The sequence below is a fragment of the Brienomyrus brachyistius genome, chromosome 16 (genome assembly GCF_023856365.1).
Source record: "Brienomyrus brachyistius isolate T26 chromosome 16, BBRACH_0.4, whole genome shotgun sequence".
In the NCBI taxonomy this organism is placed as follows: domain Eukaryota; kingdom Metazoa; phylum Chordata; class Actinopteri; order Osteoglossiformes; family Mormyridae; genus Brienomyrus; species Brienomyrus brachyistius.
The window spans coordinates 18,060,790-18,069,780 of NC_064548.1; the positions used below are offsets into that span (position 1 = coordinate 18,060,790).

General features: G+C 42.9%; 1 protein-coding gene across 1 annotated transcript; it reads right to left on the minus strand.

Moving 5' to 3' along the window:
- Nucleotides 1-1,766: 1,766 nt before the first annotated feature.
- On the minus strand, nt 1,767-6,611 carry LOC125709606 (protein XRP2-like). The gene is made up of 5 exons (XM_048978215.1): nt 6,376-6,611; nt 4,423-5,091; nt 3,309-3,423; nt 3,081-3,166; nt 1,767-2,967 (listed from the first exon to the last, which is right to left on the minus strand). The coding sequence occupies exons 1-5, from the start codon at nt 6,499-6,501 to the stop codon at nt 2,884-2,886; spliced, it is 1,080 nt and encodes a 359-aa protein (XP_048834172.1). The 5' UTR covers nt 6,502-6,611; the 3' UTR covers nt 1,767-2,883.
- Between the last annotated feature and the right edge of the window lie 2,380 nt (nt 6,612-8,991).

Below are 8,991 nucleotides of genomic sequence, written 5' to 3' on the forward strand. Positions count from 1 at the left end.
CATCTCCCATAAGAAGTGACATTTCACAAGGATCGCTGCTGTTGCCGATTATGTGGCACTGCCTATGTCTGTGATACAAGTCATGCTGTAGATTTGGTTCCCTAATCAAGGCTTTGGGAATGTTCACGCACAGGCCGACAGTTCCAACGCTTCATCAAAGACCAAACAATGGCCACGTAATGGGGGCACAGTAGAATGTAGGACAGAATACTTTTCATCATACTCCTACAATGGGCTGTGATAATAAAATAACCGCAGTCGTCTTCTCAAACAGGGAGCTACATTGGTATGGCATAGCCAGGTCTGCAAAACCATTAATCGGTCACAAAACGAACTAGACAATGACTCAAAAACGGGGTGGGGGGGTATAAGATTTAACATTACAGGGCAAGAAAAAGATGTGTACAAAAACCATGTTAAAAATATGCTATGGTGGCCAAATACAGATGGATGTGCACACTTTTATTATGGATAAAGTGGCTCATGCTCACCTGTGCATTCAAATTAGAGTTCATTCAAGAATAATCAATGGCTTCACATCAGGGGGGTGATCAGAAATGACATTACTGTTGCAGTTTAAGCTGGTGCAGGAGGCTGGTGGTGTTTGCTGGGGTATGCATGCACCCCCCGAGGTAGACGTCCTCCTAACGTCAGGCGGTGTGCGGGCTGCCCGGCGGCGGCCCTAAACGCCCATGTCTTAGGCTACAAAGAAACTGGCTGTCCGTAACCCCGGAAACAAGGCAACAGCGCCCCGGTCCGCGAACAATCAGCTGGATTTATTCACGCTGCCGACATTTAGCGCTGGCCTTGGCGCCAAAAGGCCTCAGTGTTTGAGGATGACCACGGCTGCTTCGAGAAAAAAAAACAACACTAATATGAAATATCATGTTCAAGCCCCGGGGTGACATTTACACTAATGTATAATATGAGCAGCAAACCGAATGTAAGGTTATGGTTTGTTCTGGTGCTGTACAAAGCGGAGAGCCCACGAGAAGGCACGGAGGCCCCGCCGGCCAGAGAAATCATCTAGGGACGGAGCTGAGTGGCAGAGCCAAGCAAACAATATTGTTCATTCATCGACCTTACCTTACATCATAAACGGCCGACGAATACTAATTAGGTGCCGTGCTGGCCGTTGTACAATTTAAGAAATATCTTCACCTATACACTAGTTAGGTTCGGGAGTGAGGCGCACGCTGTCTTTATTTTACCTTTCATTTCTGTTTCCTACCGCGGCAATTCCTCCTCCGCCATGGCACAGCAGCCCTATTGTGCCACCGGGGCCGCAGGGTCCTACACTCCGCCTGTTCTCCCTCCCGCTTCCCCGTCCCCAGCGTTTTCTTTTATTCTAATTAAATTTCGCTTCGGGAGTTTTGCTTTACCGTTTCAGTTCATGATGTATTACCAGGCCCGCACGATCCTAGACCCAACATAGTTAATCTTGGGGGGGGAGAAACAGACCTAGTGGCAGTTATACTCTCATGTACTCTGCGTTATTTCTGGTGTATACAGGCTTTATCATTATAGGATTAAATGTGAGTGTGCGTGCCATGTGATGTACTGGGATCCAGGGGGTACCCGTGCCTCCTCCACCGTATAAGCTTTAATGAAAGAAAATGGATGGATGAATGAAAATGCTACAGTGGAGAATGGTGTTGGACGGAAGCATTTTATATCGTAGGCCTATAGCTTGATACAAAATACGAAAAAAAATTAAAATACAATAAACTTCACGGGACTCCATATATTTTAAAGAATAATTGAAATAAAATGTAAATTATTTTTTTAATCAAATAAGCAGCAACATTCATGGTTTGTCTAAGCACATGTAAATGTTTTCTTACAATCCTGCCTGTGCAATATCTTTGTTTATAGCACTGGGGTCAATGATCTATGGCTAGACCAGTAAATATTTTGCTTTCAAAAGAATACATCTAAACAAAATAAAAATAAGACAAGAATGTGTATGGGGGGCATGGTGGTTAGCACTGTTGCCTCACACCTCTGGGACCTGGGTTTGAGTCTCTGCCTGGGTCACATATGTGTGGAGTTTGCATGTTCTCCCCATGTCGTCGTGGGGTTTCCTCCGGGTACTCTGGTTTCCCCCCACAGTCCAAAAACATGCTGGGGCTATTGGAGTTACCAAATTGCTTGTAGGTGTGCATGTGTGAGTGACTGGTGTGTGAGTGTGCCCTGTGATGGGCTGGTCCCCCATACTGGGTTGTTTCCTGCCTCGTGCCCTTAGCTTCCAGGGTAGGCTCCCGCAATCCTGACAGATAAGAGGTTTGGAAAATGGATGTAAATAAGATCTTATATAGATATAAAAATTATTTGTCTGATTATTCTTGCACCTTCTACATATTCAATCCCATATTCCTCTACAAATGAGAAATATAATCTTCTGAAGTAATTCTAAATGTAATTATGTCCCACAATGCAACAGAAAAAATGAGAGATTCACAGCAAAATAATAAAAAAAAAGATTTCCAAACAACACAGTAAGGAGTATGTTAAAGAAAAGGCAATAATGCCAATGATAAAGTTGCTAGTAAAAAATACATTATCGTGAGATGTGACACCCAATGCAAGTATAAAACTCCGTACCTTCAGATGCATGGGCATCACTAGCAAATCCACAGACAAACCAGAGGTCTGCAGCAATTTAAAACTCATGTTATAAAATACAAAAATGAAGCTAATACAAATATCTCTCTATACATATTTTATACTACAAACAGACTCGAAATTCACATAGAATAAATTATTAAAAATATTAAAGCTTTAGATTGAGGCATAAAAAGTTAAAAATTTAATAATGACATGCTTAAATGTCATATGTTACGTGTAGAAATGGAATATCAAATATCTCCAAAAACTGAAATTTCAAAGTGCCCTTTTCTTGTCTTCAGAATTAAAGAAGTTTTCCACATCTTTTGAGGAGGAATCTTTGTTTTCTGAAACAAACACCTGGAAAAAAAAAAAAAAAAACTACGTATAAGGTTGTTGTACGGCACACAGGAAGTGACTAAAACCGCCAACATTACTGGCACCCTTTGACCCAACCCATGATCTTCTTTCACCTTTGTTTCACTGAACACGTCATCAGCGATACTGCGACAGGCTTCAACGACACCATCTCCATTCAGTTCCAGAGCCACAACTGGGCCTACAAGGAAGGAGTTGCTTTAATTAACCATTAACAGTAGGTATAATAAAAAGTATGATCACATTTGCTAGCACATCAGCCTAAAATGGTGCATCGCCGTTTGCCATTTCATGTTAATATGTCATTGTATGTCAGGACATACCTTTAGCTATTAGCTCTGTGAGATCTTCTGCATTGCTCTGAAATATTCTGCTGACATCTTCGGGGCGCATTGAAACCTCCTTTGTCTGGATCAGGCCGAAGCCCTTTCCAGTTGCCTGTAGTGAAAGGAGGATGTAACATAAGGTACGTGTCACGATCAAGTCATTCAGCAGAAATTCTCATTAGTGACTGCATAAAAATGTTTTCACTAGATTAATCGGGAAAACCATTTCAGAAATGCACCACCCACATTAACCAGCAGAACCAGATAAAAAGTTTATATGGACATGAACTTTTAACCACTGTATTTGTCCATTAACGGCACAGCAAACTCACAAAGCTGCACTGCGTCTGATCAATATGATACTAACAGAGCTGCCTAAAAATCCTAACCAGCTTCAGTCATAATGAAACCTGGAGCACACAATAAGTGATGCATCAAGCAGAAGTGACAAAAGACACCCTCACTTCCCTATTATGGTTCCCTTTCTTCCTTTCATCAGGAAGTGAGTCAATGCACAAAAAACAGTTAATATAGACTATAGACTCCTGGTAACATACTCCCACCCAGGGCATATAAGTAGGCTAGAACTTTCAGCAGAGGCAAGTCATTTAAATGAAGGACAAGTACAAAAAACATGAAAAATGTGCATATTTACTTTGACCAGGTAGATACTAGGCAGCCATATGAATTCAATTAGCAGTTTAGATCTTTCACTTTAAGAACAGAATTGTGATACTTTATTCATTCCTATGGGGAAAATTCTTTTTTCTCTTTAGCCCATCTTGCTCTCTGTGAGACACACATGCACGCAGGAACAAGCTTGGGGTACCAGCGAAGTTAAAGGCCCGAGGGCATGTGGTCGGAAGTCTGAGGCTTTCAGCCTGTCACAGGTAGAGAGGCTTCGCCCACAAGGTCTCACCTCTTCAAAAACAATATTAGCATTTCAGTTTCACAACTTTCTTTTTTCCAACTAATGTTCAAGAAAAATAGCTTGTGCATTGTATATAGGTTGTACAAAGGAATGACTACAAAGCACCGTAATTACCAGTGCAAAATGACAAGGACCACACACTGAGAATCGACACCCAAGTGGCGCAGCTCGGCCTCTCACCTCATCTATGAGTTTGCGGGCATTGGCGGTGGAGTAATCCCCAGAAAAGAAGACAAAAAGACAGGACTCCTCATTGTTCTTCTGACGCAAACCATGGGTCATGGGTACAATGCTCCGACTGGCATCCGTCAGGACCCTGACAGACTTGAACTCAGAATCTGAGTCCGGCATTGGCACATAATCCAGAAGTACAGCATCTTCAGGAAGCAGACTCCAGTTGGCCTCATCAGAGGCTGGCGTGAGGTCCTGAACATTGCTCCAGTTGTTGTTGAAGATGCTCAGCTCAGCATCTTTAAAGTGGAAGGCCAGCTCAGGGTAGTAGTACTGATAGCAGCCAAACCTGAAGCCCGTGGAGGATTCGATGATGGGCTGAGTTGCGCTGTACATGAAGACGTCCATCTTTTCGCAGTCTCGCGCACGGAACTGCTGGCACGCCACCACGCACCTAATGTCCTGGCAGCCGCGGAAGCTCACACAGCCCTTCACCGGGCCCAGCATAATACGACAGTTTACACACTCCTCAATGTTTATGCTGGCTGAATGGTCAAATATGTATATATTGCAGTTCTCACAGTTCTGGATAACGAACTGCCGACCGTTGACTTTGCCGGGCAAACGGCCAATTGTGGCATCCTTCACTCCAGTCAGCATATAGTCCTTAGGGTCCACCTAAGAATTGGGAGGGGGGTAAAATTGGAATGGGGACCAGTTGGACCCGGTTAGTTTATGTCATAAAGAATGCCAATTCCATGTAATTTAATATGCCTGATATGCAGTATAAAGACGTTACATGCTTTACAAAAGTTAAAATGGTGAAATAATGCTTAAACATTATTCTGGACATGATTAACATATTTATCCAATTAGTTACAATGGTCTCTGGCCTCTCCCAGGAACCACAGTGTGTCAAGAAGGTAAAACCCAGTGCGGCCAGAAGTGTTCTCATTTTCACACACACAATTATGGTGAAGTAGTTATTTTTGGGGATTGAGAGTCAGCAGTTCATCTGAACAATCAGTCTTCTGACTGTGGGAGGAAGCTGAGGCATCCATGGGAAGCCCACAGAAAAGGGGAAGAACAGGCTAACTCCTTCATCAAAGTGCATATACAGTCTCCGTCTGCTTTAAAATTGACCCTAGAGGTTTCAGGTGACAGTTATGCTTCCTGGGACCCCATGATACCATGCCTTTACAAAAACGATAAACTACAGTCCCAAGGGCGTAACTTTCACTGGTACATTGGGGGGTTGAAATCTCCACCTATTACGGGAGAAACATGATTATTAGGGGGAGGGATTGCTAACAGCGATACAGCCTGACTCCCATGCATAGGCGTAAATTACGGGGGGGTGTTTCAACCCCCGTAATTTACACCCATGCATGGGAGTCAGGCTGTATCGCTGTTCCTGGCTATTAGTGTAGATGTGAAGGCAAAAGGTAGTGGTATAACACTTACTTTAAAACGATATCTATCTTTAAATACCTGCTTTAAACACATGGCATTCCAACGTTTCAACATCTACATATGTCACTATATGTAATATCCTGTACTTCATTAGCTTGTGACTATCTGTTAGTTCTGAGGTTCTCACATACGTATAAATAGTTTTGGTCTAAGAAACCTCGGTTTTACCCATTGGACTTTCACGACCTGCGAACAAATCCTATGCAGGGCTGACACTCACGCTTTCGGACGATCACTCTCACGCAAGGAATCTTACGGCAAATCTATATTATTCCATTATAAACCCCAAATTAGTCACATCAGAAGCGTCAGGGCAGTCGGCAAACATTACAGACCATTTACAAGGTAATAAAAGTGTAATAATATACGTGGAAATACGTGTGCATACTCGTCTCAAATTGAAAATTTCACGCCAACCAGCTGACCAAAGTTGGCAACTCAGCCTATGTTGTGGATCGGGGCGTCTTTAAGCCTGAATAAAGCGTTTACCTTCTCGAGGGTGTCACAGTTGTCCTGCTGCTTAGTATTCGCAGCATTCCCCCTGTCCTGGTTTTCCACTGTAGCCGGCATCTGCTCCAGCTCAAGTGTTTTCCGCTTGGAGAAAAAGCAACCCATCCTCGGCAGCCTTCACCCCTTAACTTCGGTTTGTAAAGTTCTGTGACACATACGCCCTTCTACTCGGCAGCGAAGCTGGCTACATGCTCCGTGCGCACTTCCTGCTTCCTTGCCTACCGGTCAGTTACCAAGGAAACGAGAAATCGCCTACACCCAAACCCGGTGGGCGCTCTGCGGGTCCAGCGTGCGGCTTCTATCTATGTGTTGGACCTGGAGTCAGTGTCAGACTCGGGGCAGCCTTGCATGGGATACCGCGTTACCATCACACTCAAACACTAAGGGTAATCTAGTGACAGTAAATTAAGCTAGATCACATGTTTGTTTGTTTGTTTGTTTCAAACAAGAAACAAGAATTTGGGGCGAGAAAGAAACCCACAACTGTAAAGGTGTGAGACCACATACTGAAACACAGTCTCATGTGGTTTTGTCTTGTCATGCAAATAGATTGATCTGGTAATGGTTTTAAAATCTTTTACAATTCATTATACTCCCCAACGCTTATTCTGCATTCTGAGAAAATGGCATATTATTGACTGGGATGGAGTATGTATGTATGTATGTATGTATGTATGTATGTATGTCTGTCTGTCTGTCTCTCTGTCTGTCCCAAAGTAGTCTATACCTAAAATCACTGAACTTGAAAATTAAGCAAATGATCAAACTCAAAACTCAATGATGAATTTATTTACAAATGTTATTATTAGAAATAATAATAACTATAAATGTACACCTCTGCTTTGTTCGTGCTCGAATTTGACCTCCAAGCCTCCGTGTAGCTGGCATTTCTTAGACCTCCAGACATGCTCGCTGCTGCAGCAGTGTCAGAGTGAAGCAGGCAGCTGTATGGCAGGATGCAGCCCCAACATTTCTCTGGTATCAGCTGGAAAAGGCTCCCATGAGACAAAAGAAGAGTGATGACCTCCGAAGCAGAGGGAGATGCTTCCGGGTCAGGGAGGTCGTCTGGATTTACAGTCCAACACAGAACACAGGACTCTACCATAAAATGGATGGCCACTGGGAGGGAGGAGGGGGCGTGAGTTGGTGGGTTTTGGAGACAGTGGGCAAGGTGGAGTACAGTAAGAGTCCCCAACCCGTACAGTAAGTGTCCGCAGACTGGTACCAATCCGCAGTCAGTATCCCAGGCCGAGGAATGCTGAGGGTAGAGTTATGGGATTGTCCTGTATTTTAAATATAATGTCCTGTGATATAACAGGTCAATAGACAATCAAAGGGTTGGGAAGTCCAGGTCTACAGGCTGCAGATGCCACCTAAAGGCATAAAAGTGGAACTACACATGGATAAATCAGCCCCTTTCAGACTACACTGTCTTCCCTCTTTTACTCAAAGGATTGCTAATCCTAATGAAATTGGGATTGGACCACACACGCACAGAGAAGAATGGCATGTGACTGGGCTCCAGAAACACAGAACTGGAGCATATTCACCAATAAGCTTTTGTATATTCTCTATTTAGACAATGTACATGAATCCTTCATAGACTTGGCATCAGTGGGTGGCTATGGAATGTATTTATCCTGGTTTCAAATGGAAAATTAACGTAAATGTCGAAAGCCACTCCCATGAAACAGTCAGCACTGTGGTTCACTTAGTAAGACAGATTGCACTTTTAACATGAATTAAATTGACTTTATTGCAATCTTATGGAGGACGCCGGGCTTCCTGTGTAGTCTTAGAACAATTGCTTGTGGTTTACTATGAACTTTTAGACTGTATGTTTAACTAAACCTATTAATTCTGCACTTGGCCGTTGTCCAGGATTCACTTTGGCTGATTCAGTAATATCCACAGACACAGTACGGAACCAATTTGATCATTTCACCTACGTAGTTCTGCATGTCTGAGTCAACTAAGAGGTAGACAGCTGAACCCCCCCCCCCCCCCCCCATGTTCTGTATGTGATTTTGGGAAAGATGAGAAAATTGACTCAACGTTGCTGTTTTATTCACCACTGTACAGCTGGCGACACATGCTTGTAGAGCCAGCACAGCAAACACGCAGAACACAGATCTTACATGAAGATGACAATGTAATGATGCAGAACGCTTCACAAAAATCATCAATAATCTGTTCTAATACCAACGCAAGAAAGAACACCTGTATCATCACAAATTGCTAATGTAAAGTATTAAAAATAAAGGTACATAGGGAATTGCAGTACATAGGTAATAGGCACGGTACCCCTTACAGATCCAGCGTGGCAAGAGAATGAACACAGATATGCGAACAGGTTTGCCGCACCTGAAAGTACAAAAAAAGATGCACATTGTTGATGTCTTACATATTCCCACGCAATATAATCTTAATTATAGTTAGTAATAGTAAAAAATGAAACAAAAACAGTAAATAAATCATGACAATTATTTCTTTAATAATATCGCCCTCCAGTAATAAGTGTCCTTAGCTAATGAATAATTCAGGGGGATATACCTAACTCACTCTGTTACACAAGGTAGTTCATTACTGTAAAAT

Excerpts from the sequence above, each read along its gene's own strand:
- LOC125709606 (XM_048978215.1), bottom strand. The coding sequence starts at position 6,501 with ATGGGTTGCTTTTTCTCCAAGCGGAAAACACTTGAGCTGGAGCAGATG. Across the intron at positions 3,167-3,308 it reads CACAGAGCTAATAGCTAAAG|GCCCAGTTGTGGCTCTGGAA; the intron begins GTATGTCCTGAC and ends CCTTCCTTGTAG. Across the intron at positions 2,968-3,080 it reads ACGTGTTCAGTGAAACAAAG|GTGTTTGTTTCAGAAAACAA; the intron begins GTGAAAGAAGAT and ends TTTTTTTTCCAG.